The following is a 19560-nucleotide window of genomic DNA, read 5'->3' on the forward strand; positions in this document are numbered from 1 at the left end:
GCCTCTGTACCTTGGCAGATATGCGGAATTCTTCATATTCTCTCAGCAGTTCCTGAGTTTTCTCCACCGAGTCTCCAGGGGACGTGTGAGTGCTGAGATAGACCTCTCCTGCTTCTTCTATCCACTCTAATGCCTGACACAGAGACAGACAGACTCCATCAAATGAACCAATTCAACACATCGCTCAGTCTGTGCAGAGTATTCTGCACTCTGTGGATGTGAGGTCTGGGATTCAAACACACCAAAACATTCACCAAATCACAAACACCCAATTCACCAGTTTGTGTGCCCATATAATCTTAGCGTAAGTGGTAAACAGATTTGGCTTGCCGTCTGCTATAGAGTGGCTCGGAGAGGATATTCTACTCAAGCTCCGATTGCCCCCTATAACAGGTAAAGTTGTACAAAAAGGAGGAGAAGGGGAGGAGGAAGGATGCCGAAAGAACTAACAACAGGAAGAGGTAAGATGCTGGTTTTATACCTTGGTATTAATTGGAAGATTAGATGGGCGTACTCCTCCCAAAATTACGTTTATTAACTTCACTAAAGACAGAAACACCATGAAAATAGTCTGAAAAATGAATGTCTGAACAAATGATTTGAATTTAATGCATTGGTATTACAAATGGCAGCATTTTTGCCATTTTTCTTCCATACATTTCAAAGCTTAATGTTTTTTATTTTTTTGACAAGTCATAAATTGTTCAGTTATGACTTGGGGAAGTTGGTAAACACTAAACACAACAGCATACAAAAAAATATGAAATTTTCACTATTCTTCTTCAATACATTTTAGAGCTTAATGTGTTCTTTTTTTTTTTTTCCTTTCACAAATGTGAAAATTTACTCAGAATGGCCACATATAAGCCTGGAGCATATATATATATATATATATATATATATATTTTTTTTTTTTTTTTTTTTTTAATAAGTATGGAAGCTTGTTTCCGCCACGGAATTAAAAAATAAAAAAGGTAATTGCAACTTTTTATCTCACTACTCTTTATAATGCTCAATTGTGAAGAATAAAAGTCAGAATTCAGTCAGAATTGTGAGATATAAACTCATAATTCAGGCTTTTTTTCTCAGAATTGTAATATATAAACTCACAATTGCAAGCTTCCATAAATCTAATCTAATATCTATTCAAATATAATTCCACTATTATTTTTTAATGTTGTCAATTTAATGTGTTCATTTGGTACACTAATTATAAAAATGCAATATTTAAGCAAATTAACAACAAGCTTGAAGTACCATATAAATTCAAAGCATGTTTTTGCAAATTCTGCAGTCATATTCTTGTGTATAAAACTGCTAGATGGAGCACAACAAGACAGAAAAGAATGCAGAGGTCTGGCTGAACTACAGTGTATCACTTTGTGTCTCGCAGTCTTAACAACACAACATTCATTGTGCATGTCAATGAAAAACAACTCTGTATTTTGCTGTCACGTGGCCATTTATTAAAAATGAATGCATACAGCGTAAAAGGTCCAAAGTTTACATTGGATAGATTGACAAACTCAATACACTCTGACGAACTCTGTTCTGTTCAAAAATGAATTACTGTGGACTGCAGGCCATTGATAGCAATCAATATAATGATTCTTATAGTCTCTTTTTGTAACATCTATATACTGTAATGCTTTTGGCTGATGCAATAATGTCACGTCTTTGTGAATGTTACTGTATGTGAATTATCTTAATGTGGGGGCTTTGCTCAGCAAATGTTGATGTATATCTGATTAAATACTATGAATTAGATTAATTATCAAAATCTAATGATTTCAATTTAAATTTTAACTGATTGACAGCCCTATTTTGTTATGAAATGTAAACAAGGTTTGTAGCACTGTGTCAGGGTATGCTAGTTTCATTGTGTTTTGGTTCTGTTCTGTTCTGTTGCTGTTTAGCACCTGTCTCTAGTTCTGTTGATTAACTATTCAGTGTATATAAGGACAAAGTATTTTTCTGCCACGTGTTTACTCCTGTGATTTTTGCTATTTGGATTATCTTCTAAGTTTTTCGTTATTAATAAAGATAGCTGCATTTAAATCCTTTCTTCTCCTCTTTATTACCTGCCCAGATGTGACAGAACACAAGACCGGATCAAATGGATCTAGTATCAGTGGCCCTTCACCCTGAGGACCATCTTATGTCCCTTTATCACTTAACCATAGACGTTCACTGGAGGATTATTAAGACTTTCTTGAACTGTGCCATCAGGTTTGCTGGAATGACAACATTGAAGACATGCTTTTGGAGTGGGCTTGATGATCACCTCCTCCGACTGATGCCTATGGGGAATTCCAGGTGCTCATTACTTCAGTACATCGAATATGCATTGTGGATGACTGGATCCCCCCTTACAGGAGGACACCTACTCCAGAGTCTCTGTACCTATTCCAGGCAAGAACGCCCTTAATCCTCCAGTGGACCCTGCAGACCCAGAGCCAATGCTCGCCATGGAAGCGGTGCCAATACCCGTCACTGACCCCGATGCCCACCCCGGAGTCAACGTCTGAAGCCACATCCATCTCGGGGTTGATGTCCACTAAACAGGTGTGTGAGTTGGTTTCTATGTCTGTCCCCCTGACATTATTTGTGGAGTTGGATACCAAGGATTGGCTTATTGACTGGGATTCAGCAGAGCCAGTTCCCACCCTTGTCCCCACCCATGAACCCCTTCTTCCTCTGGTGGTCCTGTCTGGCTGGACAGATATCCTGGTCCCATCTGAAGTCCTCCCTCCTCCACTGGTCCCATCCAACCTTCAGTCTCCTTCACTGCCCAGCACCAAGTCTGTTTCGTTGCCCAGCATCAAGTTTCCTTTGTCTGTGATGGTCCCACCCAGCCTCCCTCTCCCGCCTCCTCAACCTAAGCAAGCCAGTTTCTCCGCCTCAGGCCCCCGAGCCATCATTCCACCTTGGCTCATTGACCAGTTGGCTCCACCTTGGCTCCTCATTCCCTCGGCTCCCTCATCCCTCTGGCTCCGCCTTGGTCAGTCATCGCTCTGCCTTACAGGCATTCGGCTGTGGCTTGTTCCCCCACCCTTTCAGCCCCATCATGCTCTGCCTTCCCTCTAGCTCTGCCTTGGTCCTCTGTCCCACTGGGTCCGCCTCAGTGCTCTGGCACCTTGGCCACTCATCACCCTGGCTCCGCCTTGGCCTCCAGGACCTACGGTGTTGCCTGGTCTCTGTCTCTTCGGCTCCACCCGGGTCTCCAAATCTCCTGGCTCCACTGCTGGTGGTCGGACCTCCCAACTTCGCCTTTATTCTTGTGGTACTCTAGGGTGTCATTTGGATCCTCCCTCCAATGGCTCCTCCCTTAGTCATCTTCGTTGTGATGTTTCTATCTGCCAGTCCCGCCTTGGTTGCATCCCTCTCCACCGCCACGTCCTCCTACAGAGCCCCCACCCTCCCTCCTCATCTGGACTTTGTTTGTAGTTTATGGCGTGAGGACGAGCCTTCTTATGTCAGGATTATGTTCGTTTTCATCTTTTCCTGTGTTCCCAATCCTATTTTGTTTCCTTGGTTAAAGATTATGTTAAGCACCTGTCTCTAGTTCTGTTAATTAGCTATCCTGCATGTAAGGCCCTTAGTTTGTTCAGTTCTTTGTCTTGTTGTCACATGTTTGCTCCTGTGATATCTGCTTTTGGATTATCTCCTTTGTTTTTGTTTTTTTTGAGATAACTGCATTTAGATCCTTTCTTCTCCTCTCCATTTCCTGCCAAGATGTGACAATGTTTCACATTGCCAATTGCTTTCTACCAAAAACTAAAAATTTAAGTGAAATTATCTCTTCTTTCCTTTTCGGGAGCATTCTTTCATCATAAATAATACAAACAACAACAAAAACATAAACGCACCTAGACTTCTAGAACACACATACATTTACAAAGCACAATATGCACACCCACAAAAATACACAAACAAAAAAGTGCAGTTTCTGGAGTATATAAACATACACACAAATATAAGTGTAGTTCAGTGTTGTCACCTGTTTGGCACTGTGTTCAAACACCACATACTGCTGACACTGATCCAAACGCCGCTTCTTCATGGTCCAGAAATGCAGAACTCTGTTTTCCCTCTGTAGCAGTTCATTCAGGATGGCTATACAAACACGACACAACACACATTACAAATGCTTAACATGAATAAATGAATGACTGGATAAATGAAGAATGTTTTGTGAGAGAAAAGGAAAAATTCAAAGCTAAAATAACTGCTTAAAATACGAAAAGATGGACACACAAATACCAGATCAGATTGTGACATAATTAGGTATGACAATACAGAGTACAAGCTCTGACCTTTGACCTGTTGCTCAGGACCGCGGGTGTTGCTAGATGACCCCTGAGTGCTGACGTTATTACGATGGATGTATTTCAGAAAAACCTCAGCATTTCGCCTGGCCAGAGTACATGCCTGAAAAAACCACAGCAGACTTTACAGATTTAAATCAGACCCTCACATACACAAAGTCAAACGCTTGGACTGATTTTATTTCTCATGATTCTAGAAAGCTTTTGATTTAAAGTTTTTTGAATATTAGATTTGAATAAAAATATATTGTGTCTTTATGTGTTTATATTGTATAAATTGTGCCTGCTTCTCTGTAAGTTGCACTGTAAGAGACACTTTTGCGATAGATATTATACAGTTGATAACTTCATGTGGGCTTGTGTGAGACTGAGAGAGAGTTTAAGAGATCGCTGTTTATTCATAAGTGACCTTGAGAAAAGCCTCTTTCTGCTCCAGGTGTTTGCTGATGAGAGGCAGAACATGATCCATCTCTGCTGAAGATCCCAGTTTATCATGAGCTCCACACCAGTCCTCATCTCGACGGTACTCCTGCTCCAGACTCTCCAGCACACTACACACCTGTGAATAAGCAATTCATATGCACAGGGTTTGTGAAGATAGGCAAGATTTAGAAACAGGGATGTTGTCACTAGTTGGTCAGATATGATATGTCTAAATAATATTTCCAATTGAATGTTTATTACAATTTCTCAGTGTTAATATTAATTAAATTATTTGAGTCCTTTTGAAGAAGACCACTTTGCATCTCTTAGCCAACAGGTACTTGCTAGTAAAATTGCCAAATCTTTTGAAAAAGAAGTACACATTAGCAAACTTTTAAAAAGAGTATTCAAAGGATTAGTTCACTTTAATATGAAAATTACCCCAAACTCCCTCAAGCCATCCTAGGTGTATATGACTTTCTTCTATCTGATGAACACAATCGGAGTTATATTAATAAATATCCTGATGAATCCAAGCTTTATAATGGCAGTGAACAGGACCAGTGAGTATGAGCTGAAGAAAGTGCATCCATCCATTATAATCGTATCACACGCTTCCGAGGGGTTAATAAAGGCCTTCTCAAGTGAAGTGATGCATTTGTGTAAGAAAAATATCCATATTTAACAAGTTATAAAGTCAAATATATAACTTCTGCCGAACCGCCTTCCGTATTCAACTCATTGAATTTTTTCCTAAATTGAATATGGAAGGCATAGGATGTAGCGTAAGTGTTTTGAACTGTGAGAGTTTTGCGCTTTCTTCGTATGTTGAATACAGAAGGTGATCTGGCGGAAGCTAGAATGCATCACTTCGCTTCAGAAGGTCTTTATTAACCGCTCGGAGCCGTGTGGAGTGCGTTTATGACAGATGGATGCACTTGTTTCAAACAGGTGGTTTCCGTGTAATATAATTTTAACATGATTATGTTCATCAAAAAAGAAGAAAGTCATATACAAAGTCATAAAGTTCATTAAAGTGAACTAATCCTTTAATACAGATATATGTTAAAAGAATATACCGAACTGAATGTAATGTTTTAGACATTACTTAACTTTATGCTATTTACAATTAAATGAAAATGTTTTATAGTTGAAATTTATGTCAATTGCAATTCGCTTAACTTAGGAGTGACTAAAAATATTAGTTAAAGCGTACAGAAAAATGTAATGACATTTACTTTAATGTCATTACTGTTGTAACTCATATTTCACCTATTTAAATACATTTTAATGACACATTTGTAATGATGTTTGTTTGTAAATATATTTACTTAATATATTAAGTACTTTACATGTTTTAGTATGTTAGTCGACACATAAGAATGTGTTCTTTAAGCCAATGCCAAAAATGATTTAAAACAAAAATGATTTAAAATGTACTTTAAAGTAAAACTTTTAAGTGTACTTAAGTGTGTTAAAAACAGTCATGAAAGTGCACTCTCTTTAAGTATAGTTAAGTGGCCTTTTATGTGATTAATATTATATTATATGCAAGAACAGTTTGTTTTTTTGTTTTTTGTTTTTTTTCACAATGGTAATGTGCCATTAAAACTAATCTTAGGACACTTGACTGTCTTTTGTACTAAGTCTTCTTGGGGTGTATCAGTCACAGCTCAAAAGAGTAATGTTATAGTGCGTTTCTCAGCACCTGTTCTGATGTCTTGTAGAAGGCCACGGAGGCATTAACCAGCTTGAGTCTGTCTTCCATCTTCAGCATGAGCTGCTGCCAATGTACAGCCACCTTCTCCGCACAGCTGCGGATGGCATCAGGGTCAAAGTGTCCAGCCTGTAACATGATCTCAGCCTTCTGCTGCACCTGTAGTGCACTCTGATGGGTTTTATGAAGAGAGTTAGCATGGAACAAAGACTGCAGGGAGAGAAAGAGAGAGAACAATACGTCAGTAACTCAGAGGATGACAACAAAATCAAAGAATAGTGTGATTATGTTCAGTACGGCACTACCTAACCATACATCATAAATTGGTGGACAGGTTTTTTTTTTCTTTATACATTGTTCAAGAATCTGTACTTTATAAGAATAGTTTTATTTAGTGAAACTTTTACTTTTATGGCACAACATTCCAAAGCATAATGTACTTTTGTTCTGTACTTGTACTCAAGTACTTGATTTGTGGATCAATAGAGCTCCGGAGGTCACGTGACCCACTCTGTTTACACCACCATGCTGGCAGGCAGGCACATCCTTATAATGCCCCAGGGGTGCTTTTAACGTGTATCGATAAATGAACGGATAGCTGTTCTGACCTGCAGTATCCTGAAACCTACAACTACACTTTTCCTTGTCCTACTCTGGAGACTCTTTAAAAGCCTACAAAAGCCTGGAGGGGTACAAATGGACGCAATCTGATTTCGTGATGAATATTCAACTTTGGAGTCTGCCGGCTACAACTAAAAACTTTGTCATCATTGGGTAAGTCAATTGTGTTGTTAGGTAACGTAATTGACCCTAGCTGTCCTTGTTTGTTGGTAGCCAGGCACATCTGTGAGTACAGTACATCATAAATCTTAACCCGTTTAATCCCAAATTTTTCCCAGACAAGTATCCAAATGAGTTGTCATTAGTTGCCCCTTGAAATAATCAATAATTATTTTTTGAAATTTTTATGGAAAAGTGTGTTAAAAATTGTGTTTTATGTTCATACTGAAATATCTAACATTAGCCCAGTTATTTAACACATTTTAAACTCTTTCATGTCATTTTAGGGTTACTATTACACATAAAAACCCTTATACAACACTTACAGGAATACTGAGATAAGACAACAAATAGTAATAATAAAAATACAACCATCTGTTGTTTTGTTGTGTTGGCTAGCATGTTTTATTGCAGTGAACCATTTCAGCGAGATCCTAAAGAATACGAAAAGATGATTTTCCCTTTGCTTTCCCCCGCCTGTTCTGGCATCGTGGCGCACAGCAGCTGTCCACCATGTTGAAATAGTAAGGTTTGTAAGCTCTAAACAGTCTGGTTTTAAATTATCGAACACTGTCGATACAAATGCTACAGCCGCTCTATCGCTCTCCTGATGGCCTGCCAAAATGGCTGTTTAGATCGAAAATGGAGTTTAGATTGCGTGACTTCAACCTCCGGAGCTTATTGTAGAACTGTATGTGTAAGGATAGCTGTAACATAGTGAGGTCATGTGACAGCAATGTACAACAATTCACAGTGCACAAGCTATTTTTTAAAACTAGTATACAGTACATACTGTGCAATATGTAGTAAGCACTATGCTGATGTTCCATTCTGAACATAGACAATAATTCTACATTTTCACAAAAAGGAGGATACCCCTGCCTTTAATTTAGTAAACTCTTAAATCACACGGATTAAAAGAGACAGATAATTAAAAGTAAACATCTATTAGAGTAGATCATTTGAGCATCTTTTACAGGACGTTATCGAGCAGCCCTCCTACCCCAGACTGCTGACAGCTTTAGGTTTTCTACAGCCAAACACGGGTCTGTTTTCTATCTACTGGCATTGTCATGATGAAGGAAAAAATAAATCTAACTTTAATAGTCAGCGAAAGACATTTACGAGCAGATTCGAGCAGGTAGAACCTTGTCCAATGCAGGAAACAGATTCTGATACCAAATCCTGTGATAAATGACATGACTACTGTACTAAGAGCTACAGACTGATGGCAAACAGCAAATTTAATTCCATCGCTTCACTTTTCTCAGGCAAAAATATCTTAACGCTAAAATTGTGTTGAGGGTGAGTATTATTGTTAGAATCCGGTCCTTAAATATACTGCGCTGAGGTTACCTAGTGCACTCAAAAGAAAAAGCTGTGAATTGCAGTAAAAACAGTGGAGCAGCTCCACTGGGAAGGTCATAAATCCTTCAGGAGAACGTTATGATCCCTGTGTGAAATTTTATGTATGAACAATTCCTGTTGGATCTGTTTGAAATATTCTCAGAGTAATCACTTCCATACATCTCTCAGTGCTGAGAGCAAACATAAGGAATTAGTGCATTTCTGTTTTTTGGTGAATTCAGGTTAATTGGGACACTTTTCCCCATCATCTGAATGGCAAAAATGTTCCCAATTAACCTGAATTCACCGTATGTCTGTATATTTTTTTTCATCCCTGAAATTACAATACCACAATAAGAAATATGATAATAAAAAATGCAACTGGCGTTTAAAAATCAATTTGCGTTCTAGCTAGGGCGGGGAAAATAACCAACCAACACAACCGTAGAGAGGGATTTTTCTGCTGATGACGAGTGGATGGAGCTAGTGTTAATTTTGTTCACGAAAACTATAACAAAAAATGTCTGTTAAAGACCTTTCTTTCTATGACTAAGAGGAGACAATGATGAGATGACACCAATGTAATTAATGCAATCGTTGTACATGTAATATCAATATGCAGTATCATTGACGAAAAAGGATGTTGTTAATGTAGTAAAATCAAAATGTAATAAAATCAGAACTTAACCAAAATATCTCTTTATTTTTGTCAAAAAAAGAAGCAATAACCTGGTGGTCACCCTAATTATGAGCAAGTTTTCAGTTTGAGAAGGCCTACGTAGTATATCAAACTATTTCTGTTTTTCCTTTTCCTTCATATGGCCTTTAAAACTGAACAAGAATGACTGAAAAAAGAGAGCGAGAGGGGAATGGACTTAAGTTATTTCACTCAACCAAGTAAAGGTCAGGGCTGATGCACTGTTACTATAGATGTCTGGCAGATAAAAGTCAGACAAAAATGTTCAGAATGTACAGAGATGGAAAGGGAGTCAGTGAGGGCTAGAGCCTGTTTCGTGTTTACCTCTATCGCGAGCTGGAACTGTTCATGTTCTCTCTGTAGTTGTTCGGCCTCTGACAGTGAGCTTGCGTTCACCATACTGGCATCCAACATAGACTCACCGTTACGAATCCAACCCAGGACCTAAACAACGAGAAATACAACAAAAACAACTTTAGCACTAAAACACACAGTATCAATATAACCTTATTCAATATTTACTAACAACCTTGTGTATTGATACACTTAAGAATACTTTTAAAAGAGTACTTATCACTTAAATAATATATTTTTAAAGTATACACTTTGTTTTCAGACAAATCATTGAATTTTAATTGCAACTAAAAGAAAATGCATTATAGTTTACATTTATATTAAAAGCAATTAGTTGAACTTTTTGTACTCACTTAAGTCTTAAAGGGTTAGTTCACCCAAAAATGAAAATAATGTCATTTATTACTCACCCTCATGACGTTTCACACCCGTAAGACCTTTGTTAATCTTCAGAACACAAATTAAGATATTTTTGTTGAAATCCGTGAGGCCTGCATAGCCAGCAATGACATTTTCTCTCTCAAGATCCATTAATGTACTAAAAACATATTTAAATCAGTTCATGTGAGTACAGTGGTGCAATATTAATATTATAGAGCGACAAGAATATTTTTGGTGCACCAAAAAACACAAAATAATGACTTATATAGTGATGGCCGATTTCAAAACACTGCTTCAGGAAGCTTCGAAGCGTTATGATTCTTCTGTGTCGAATCGTGATTCGGATCGCATATCAACTGCCAACGGCTGAAATCACGTTACTTTGGTGCTCCGAACCGCTGATTCGATACGCTAATTCATCATGCTCCGAAGCTTCCTGAAGCAGTGTTTTGAAATTGGCCATTTTCGTCGCTCTATAATATTAATATTGAACCACTGTACTCACATGAACTGATTTAAATATGTTTTTAGTACCTTTATGGATCTTTAGAGAGGAAATGTCATTGCTGGCTATGCAGGCCTCACAGAGCCATTGGATTTCAACAAAAATATCTTAATTTGCATTCTGAAGATTAACGAAGGTCTTACGGGTGTGGAACGGCATGAGGGTGAGTAATAAATGACAGAATTTTCATTTTTGGGTGAACTAACACTTTAAGTACACCTTGATATGTGATTTCATAATTAGTTCTATTGTGTTTGAATATGGTTAAAGGGGTCCTTGATTATGATTTCACTTTTTTAACTGTGTAATGTTGCTGTTTGAGCATAAACAGCATCTGCAAAGTTACAATGCTCAACTTTAATGCAAAGGGAGATATTCGACAGTCAATTCAACCCTGGATTTGCACTAAAGATGAACATGACAGCACATGCTGGTCGATGAGTTAAATCAACAGCAGCTACATACATTTATCCAAACGTCCAGTTTCATTCTAAAAGTTGTAACTTCTTCCTGAGTCTCTCCATCAGTGACTCCGGTTTGAACGATGTAAGGCTGAACACCGTTACTGACAATCCTCATTTTGGCTGCATGAGATTCTCCAGCTTTGTTGTTGTTGAGCAACTGAAGCACGAGCTGTTAAAGCTCCGCCCTCTTCTGGAAAGGGGCCGGGAGCAGCAGCTAATTTGCATTTAAAGGGACACAAACAAAAACAGCATGTTTTTGTTCACACCCAAATAGGGGCAAATTTGACAAGCTATCTATCTATCTATCTATCTATCTGCAATTAAATCCAGGAATCATCTGTTTGAAATACCAAACTGATATCAAATTTATCTGTATATTGATACCCCAATGTGAAGTGATATCCTGAGGAGACTCAGCAAAATTCGTAATTCCCTCTGCTCATTTCTCTCCATTAGCGCTTGTTGCAGCAGACACTTTAGGGTCGCCCTGGCGACAGCACTTTGGCCCTCACTTATGCTCCGAATGAGATTATCTCTGACAGACACAGTGAATCAGCCATCACAGCCAGTTGCATCGCTCTCCATTGATTATCAATAAGAGGAAGCGCCAGTGACAGAGCCAAGAGAGCGCCACATGAGACTAGAGTGTGTACCAGAGCCCAGGACTGTGAGTAACAACACTCTTTTGCTTCATAAGATGACCAGTATTTTGTCATTTTTAACAAATGGACCAGCAAGGGTAAGTCTTCTGAAAGTGTTGAGGTATTATGGGTAAGGGGAAAACATCTACATTAATGTTCAGAAATTTGTGGTCCACCCTGGTCCTGGAAATACCCCAACAGTACACATGTTGGATGTCTCAAAAACATTTATTTCAGGTCTTGGAGTGTTTACCAATCAGCTAATGAGTTGAATCAAGAACACATACAGTACAAAATGTGCCGTGTTGAGGTACTACAGGATCAAGGATGGTAAACACTGCAATATAGTATGGACAGTGTGCTAAAAAGAATATAGGGTACAACTTGTCTAAAGGTGCCGTGGGACAAAAGGCACCTTTGAGTTTATTTTCCTCTAAACCACTAGGTGGCACAAAAACTTAGCACTTTCCTAAATATCCGCTTTTCAAAATGCACATGCAAATTTGTCTGATCTTTGACGCGATCGCGGGCAGCAGCGCAAATGTTTTTTCAAATGTTGTTGATTTAAGTAGCAAATGAGAATTGATTAAATTAATGTTTATATTTTCAGACAAAGGTTTTCTTAATGATTTTATGATTTTTTGATTAATGGTTTTGTTCAAGGTAATTAAAGCAACAGTTTTTTAATAACAGAAGAATATGTAAAAGTATGGTATTTTGGAGTAAAAAGCGCACCTGCAGTTGGGGCAAAAGGCGAAATAATAAGCATGATAATAAATAGCTGGCTAACTTCCATTTGTTGACATGACATTGTTAGATTCAGACAGTAAATATCATATATCAAATTGTGTATCCACCTTCGATATAAAAGGCTACCCATATTTATAACAAAGCAATCATATTTAAAAATATGATATTAATTATATCATAATAAAATATTACTTATTGTTACTACTGTAGATCTATATTAAATATTATGCTTTCAGAATCTTTACTTTTTAAAATAATTTTGTTTCTGTATTTTTAAAATATATTTTTATATTAACACATTTTAATGACAGTATTGAACAAAAACTAATTATTTTATTTATAAAAATAAACAGAAAATAGTACAAACTTTTCTAAAGTGATTCTTTTTAACCATTTTAGCTAAAGTATTTGTATTGATACTGTGTGCCATGCTGGGGTGCCTCTCACAATTTCATGTATTTATACAATTTTTAAACAAAATTAACCACTTTTATGATTTATTTTCACACAAAATCAGTTTCTCCATCAATGTTTAATACAAACATATGTATTTTTTTTTTTGCAATCATACACCTTGAGAGTAGTGAAAAGCAAATATTTCTAAAGGTGTGCCTTTAGCCACGTTGTGCCCTATCTTTGGGATATCATTTACTGCTGTGGTTCTGAACAGCTAAAATCTGATTGCTCTTTATCCCAAATACCACAGTAAGAATATGAAGAAAACAGAAGACAGCCAAACAGCAGGAATCATTTTTCATTGATAAAGTTTCACTTTTGGCCCTGAAATGAATAAGCAGATGCAAGAGAGTGTGTTTCACCTGTTTAACCTCAGCCTGTAGGTGGCGTAGCTGCACACACTGCTCCAGGCGTTTCTGTGTATGTTCAGCACTCACGTCAAGCTCATGCTGTTTCTCATGAAGAAACTCCAACAACTCCTGAACTTGAGTGGCCAGGTCCACCTCCTTCTCCCCGGTCAACTCGATACCTGCATATTACACACAAATACACCCTTCTGTTTATATTCCTGCTGAATCTACAGTGTCTATACTGACAATAAAGAATGTGTTCACAACTCAACACCACTGGGTGGCAGTATGGCAGCTAGTTCAAATCCAGTGTTCTCAGCATCTACAAAACCGCTCTTCTCGTCCTAACTGATCTACTATATCATAGATCAAAATAAAACATTCCTCTTTCAACTCAGTCTTTTGTTTATTCTGACCCATTGACATCACAAATGTTGCTGGTATTGTCCAAAAATAGCTTCGATTTTTCTTCTTTAGATTATGGGGTGAAGTATAACCCAGAATAGGTTAATTAGTGTTTTTAGCTAGTTCACTGATCCAAAAAAATCTATTTGGTCAGTTTGATTTCTACTAATTACAGTACAAGAGAGAGCTAAAATCTAAAATTGGGATGTTTATTTAGAGTTACTAAACTAAAGTAATAATAACTAAATAAATAAAGCACAGTTGACATGTATATAAACCATCTACTAAAGCTTAATTCAGTCATTTTCTATGTTGTCCCAGCAAAATCAGACACACCCATCCATTGGACATGCAGGCATGTGTGAGAGATCGTCACAGTAATGTCTGGAACAGACGGTGTCCAAACCTCGAACAGAAGAGAGTGTCCTCAGCCAAGACCCATATGTGAGAGAGAGGGGGGTGAGAGTTGGGTCAGCAGTTTGAGGAGAGGAAGTCTGTTTCCAGTGTTAAAAATATCTGTGAGACACAGAGCTGGAGATTGGGACGATATGAAGATAAAAGCAGAGAGGAAGAGTAATGTGTGTTGAAGACAGAGACAGATGAAGAGATGGCTGGGTGACATAAATATTGAGTGTTTGGGTTTGATTCTTTTTACTTTTTTTATATTGAAATGAAAGCTTTACTGAGCATTATCAGTGCCACCCATGTGGCTGCGGAGCAGAGATCACAGCACAGAGGAGTCTGAATCCCATCGGTCCACCTTGCTGTGTCTCTGTAGACTGCTATATATTATCGACACGCCGCCACCTGACACTTCCTCTGAACTGCTCTTCTATCTCTGTATCTGTATCTATTTCTCTATGAAATCCAACCTGATCTCATGAGAATGTGTGAGTATTGTATGGGCATTGTGTGAGATCAGATAGATTTGGATGATGACTTGAACAAAAGTGTATGATTTGTAGGTAAAACGTTACCATGAAGGTGAACTAATCACCAGCATGAGCAGAAATGTACAAATTAGATTGTACGAATGATATCATATAATTTCGCAACCAATTCATAAAAAAGTTTGTTAAAGGTGCCATTGAATGGAAAATTGAATTTATCTTGGCATAGTTGAATAACAAGAGTTCAGTACATGGAAATGACATACAGTGAGTACACCATTGTTTCCTCCTTCTTGCGAAAAATGGCAGATGGAGCAATAATAACTGACATGATCCATGATATCATGTTATTTTTAGTGATATTTGTAAATTGTCTTTCTAAATGTTTCGTTAGCATGTTGCTAATGTACTGTTAAATGTGGTTAAAGTTACCATCGTTTATTACTGTATTCACGGAGACAAGAGCCGTCGCTATTTTCATTTTTAAACACTTGCAGTCTGTATAATTCATAAATAGGGGTGTCACGATTCTCCAAATCCTCGATTCGATTACATTTTCGATTCTAAGGTCACGGTTCGATTCGATTCTAGATTTTTACAGTTATTTTTTTTTAAAGCACAGGTTGCTATGCCATTTTTCAGACTAGACTTTTATGCAATATAATCACCGTAGCTGTGAGATGCGTTCTACTTGGGATTGGAGTTTTCCACCACCGAATAAGGTCGCATGTCTGCGGCTATGAATACTCCTAACGTCTGTTCCCATTCAGTCGGTCACGTTCGACGTACGTCGGACAGACCGACGAATAGGAATAGGAATCTCGCTAGAGAGGCCAATCTACTTCGAGTGTAACTAAACGAGCCAATGCACATTGGCATGCAATCATATGCATCAGCTGCTCGCCTCGCAGCGCGGGTATATAATGAGCAGCAGGTGCGTTGCATCTTCAGCTTTTCGCTTCGGAGCCAAACCTTCTATGAAGACAGCTACTGAAAACGAGTGTGGTGAACGAGTCTCTCTTCAAGACGTCTCTTTGTTGCAAGGTGCAGGCGGACAGCGCAGCAGCGGGGCCGATTCTCCTTTTGTTTTTGTTTTTGCCTTTAATTTGATTGAGCAAAGCTGTAATCAGCGTGAAGGCCGTTCTCACGGCTGGTGAAACGGTGCGCCTAGAGCGCTAAAAAGCTGTTGTTACAGCTGGTAAGAGGAGCGCCTTCAAGGAGAGTGCACACGACAGGCTGCACATTCCCTGTCTGTGCTGCAGCGGCTATTCCCCTGCGTGCTTCAGCACCTAAAAGAGTCAGTCCTTGAAAGAGCTAACACGAGTAGTTCGCGTCTTTAAAGATGTCGTTCTACTTGTGTGTTTCTGGATGCGGTCGTTACCTGGCGCCTCGGGATGGTCACCAGCGCTGTATCGCGTGCTTGGGCTTAAGGCACGCTGAGGCAGCGTTTGTGGATGAGTCATGTACCCATTGTGGGAAGATGACCATCGCGGAGTTGCGGTCGAGACTCCACTTTCTGCAAAGGGGTGGAGTCCCGGTCCCGACGCCTCGCTCCAATCCTCCTCAGAGGGTTGCTGCGAGCGGCGGGGCTGGTGACTTGAGGATAACGGTGAGCGCGCTTCCTTCGGGGGAACCAACCCCTAGGAACCCTCCCCCTCGTGCGCTCCGCAGCCAGTAGAGCTGCCCTCGGAACGTGGTGGACCACCCCAGAGGTGTGTACCATCCGTTTCCTTCGGAGCTCCCCCAGACGACCGGATGTCGATCGCTGCATCGGAGGGTGAGCCTGATACTTCTGGGGTGGATGAGTCGGCGCAGTTGCCTCCTTCGGGGGTGACAACTGTGCCCGACACGGACCCGGAAATGATGGCTATGCTTTCCCGGGCCGCCAACAGGGTCGGGCTCGTGTGGAATCCTCCACCGTGTCCCGAACCCTCGAGGTTGGATGACTGGTATCTCGGGGTGGCCAGGGCTGGTTCTCAGACCCCCACCCCAGTGCCCTTCTTCCCGGAGGTGCATGAAGAGCTCACGGGCACGTGGACGGCACCTTTTACTGCCCGAAACCGTGTCGGTGGGTCCTCCTCCCTCACCACCCTTGATGGCGGGGCAGCGAAGGGTTACACGCGCATACCCCTGTGGAACGGGCCGTTGCTATGCAACTGTGCCCTAACTCCACCTGGCGGGGGGAGCCGTCTCTCCCTTCCCGGGCCTGTAAGTACTCGTCGGATCTTACCGGCAAGGCTTATCAGGCCTGTGGGGAAGCTGCCTCTGCCTTACACGCTATGGCGTTGTTGCAGGTCCATCAGGCCAAGGCACTGAGGGACCTGCACGAGGGTGGTCATGATCCACAAGTTCTCCAGGAACTTTGTGCCGCGACGGACCTCGCGCTTCGAGCGACGAAGGTTACGGCGCGGTCAGTGGGTCGTGCGATGTCCACTATGGTGGTCCAGGAACGCCATCTCTGGCTGTGTCTTGCGGACATGAGGGATACCGACAAGGTCAGGTTTCTTAATTCCCCCGTGTCCCAGACCGGCCTTTTCGGCGACGCGGTCGAGAACTTTGCCCAACAGTTCTCGGCTGTACAAAGGCAGTCTGAGGCCATCAGTCACATCCTGCCGAGGCGGTCAGCTGCTGCACCTCCACCGCCGGCGGCACCTCAGACTACCCGTCGCCGAGGGCGCCCCCTGCAGCCGCCCCCGCTCCCGCGCCCCAGCAGCAGCAGCCTCCATCCAAGCGGCGCCGTGGAGCCGGTCGCGGGCGGGGCGCCCAGCCCGTCCAGCCACCCCCAAGAAGAAGGGTGGCAAGGCCAAGTCCAAGCGGCCCTAGGACGGGCGACCCGGCGATAGAGGGGACTGCTCTTCAGGAGGTGGTGAATGCACCACTCCTTCCCCCGGAGGAGGGCCGGGTGGAGAATCTTTTGTTGTTTCCTTTTTGTTCCGCCGCTGGCTCAACGGCCAGCGGTACCCAAATTTTCAAGAAAAGAGCAGTTTCCTTTATCTCCGGGTCCGAAGAGGGCTCGGAGAGCAGTGGGAGGGCTAGAACCTCACCACTCTCATCCACCTCTTCTGTCGCCAGCGGACAGCAGCGAGCAGCAGGTAAGCAAATCCTCGACTGCTCCCTCTGTCCACCCGTGGAGGCAGGTAAGTGTTGCACAGCACACTGTGACCCCGCTTCGGGCCGCCTCACACAGAGAGCCTCCCGGGCCGCGTCCCTGCGTTCCACCTCGCTGCCCCGCGGCGGGTACGCCGGTGGTCCCCTTGGTGCCGCTGGTGCGGTCTCTGGGAGCCTGGCTAGCGCTCCCCAGTCCGTCTCGCTGGCTCCTCCGGACCATCAGGCTCGGCTATGCGATTCAGTTCGCCCGGCGTCCCCCCAAGTTCAGGGGCGTCCTCTTCACTTCAGTGAAAGATGTCGATGCCCCTGTTCTGCGTGCGGAGATTGCAGTCCTACTGGCGAAGGACGCGATAGAGCCGGTCCCTCCAGCCGATTTGAGGTCAGGGTTCTACAGCCCCTACTTCATTGTACCCAAGAAAAGCGGCGGGTTACGACCGATCTTGGACCTGCGAGTTTTGAATCGGAGCCTTCACAAGCTACCGTTCAAAATGCTTACGCAGAAACGCATTTTCGAGTGCATCCGTCCCCGAGATTGGTTTGCAGCGATCGACCTGAAGGACGCGTACTTTCATGTTTCGATTCTTCCGCGACACAGGCCATTCCTGAGATTCGCGTTCGAAGGTCGAGCATATCAGTACAGAGTCTTACCCTTCGGGCTGGCCCTGTCTCCCCGCGTCTTCACGAAAGTCGTGGAGGGAGCCCTTGTTCCCATGAGAGAACAGGGTGTTCGCATTCTCAACTACCTGGACGACTGGCTCATTCTAGCACAGTCTCGGGATCAGTTGTGCGAACACAGGGACTTAGTGCTCAGGCACCTCAGCCAGTTGGGGCTTCAGGTCAACTGGGAGAAGAGCAAACTCGCCCCAGTGCAGAGGATCTCTTTTCTCGGTATGGAGTTGGATTCGGTCGAACGGGTAGCACGCCTCACAGAGGAACGTGCTCGGTCGGTGTTGAACTGCCTGAATACGTTCAATGGCAGGACAGCGGTCCCACTGAAGTTTTTTCAGAGGCTCCTGGGGCATATGGCGGCTGCAGCGGCTGTAACACCGCTCGGGCTGCTTCATATGAGACCGCTTCAGCACTGGCTTCACGGCCGAGTCCCGAGATGGGCGTGGCAACGCGGCACGTTCCGGGTGCCAATCACTCAGGAGTGCCGCCGAACCTTCAGTCCGTGGTCGGACCCTTTGTTTCTCCGGGCAGGAGTGCCCCTAGAACAGGTGTCCCGGCATGCTGTGGTTTTCACAGATGCTTCTGCCACCGGCTGGGGTGCCACGTACAACGGGCATGCAGTCTCAGGGGTTTGGACGGGACCCCATCTGCATTGGCACATCAATTGCCTCGAGTTGCTGGCAGTACGCCTTGCGCTGAGCCGCCTCAAAGGCCTGCTTCGCGACAAGCATGTACTGGTCCGTACGGACAACACTGCGACCGTTGCGTACATCAACCGCCAAGGTGGTCTACGCTCCCGTCGCATGTCGCAACTCGCCCGCCATCTCCTCCTGTGGAGTCGGAAGCATCTGAGGTCGCTTCGCGCCATTCATGTCCCCGGTGTGCTCAACCGTGTGGCCGACGAGCTATCACGAGCTGCGCTGCCCGGAGAGTGGCGACTCCACCCCCAGGTGGTTCAGCTGATCTGGAGAGAGTTCGGAGAGGCTCAGGTAGACCTGTTTGCCTCACCAGAAACCTCCCACTGCCAGTTGTTTTACTCTCTGACCGAGGGAACACTCGGGACAGACGCACTGGCTCACAGCTGGCCCCGGGGCCTGCGCAAATATGCATTTCCCCAGTTAGCCTACTTGCACAGACCCTGTGCAAAGTCAGGGAGGACGAGGAGCAGGTCTTGTTAGTTGCGCCTTACTGGCCCAACCGGACCTGGTTCCCAGAACTCTCACTCCTCGCGACAGCCCCTCCCTGGCCCATCCCTCTGAGGAAGGACCTCCTCTCAGAGACGGGGCACTCTTTGG

At 42.6% G+C, this 19560-nt stretch overlaps 1 protein-coding gene across 7 annotated transcripts in view; it reads right to left on the bottom strand.

Annotated features, from left to right (window-relative positions):
- Positions 1 to 19560, bottom strand: part of kalrna (kalirin RhoGEF kinase a) — a 296510-nt gene that overhangs the window by 91538 nt on the left and 185412 nt on the right. For all 7 annotated transcript variants that reach the window (XM_067410582.1, XM_067410577.1, XM_067410579.1 and 4 more), the window contains 7 exons: positions 13206 to 13372; positions 9617 to 9736; positions 6460 to 6678; positions 4738 to 4887; positions 4317 to 4431; positions 4001 to 4116; positions 11 to 133 (listed from right to left, as the gene is read on the bottom strand). In XM_067410582.1, coding sequence (XP_067266683.1) covers positions 11 to 133; positions 4001 to 4116; positions 4317 to 4431; positions 4738 to 4887; positions 6460 to 6678; positions 9617 to 9736; positions 13206 to 13372 — 1010 coding nt within the window. The remainder of the gene's footprint in view (positions 1 to 10; positions 134 to 4000; positions 4117 to 4316; positions 4432 to 4737; positions 4888 to 6459; positions 6679 to 9616; positions 9737 to 13205; positions 13373 to 19560) is intronic.

The sequence above is a fragment of the Chanodichthys erythropterus genome, chromosome 14, assembly GCF_024489055.1.
Source record: "Chanodichthys erythropterus isolate Z2021 chromosome 14, ASM2448905v1, whole genome shotgun sequence".
NCBI classification, from domain to species: domain Eukaryota; kingdom Metazoa; phylum Chordata; class Actinopteri; order Cypriniformes; family Xenocyprididae; genus Chanodichthys; species Chanodichthys erythropterus.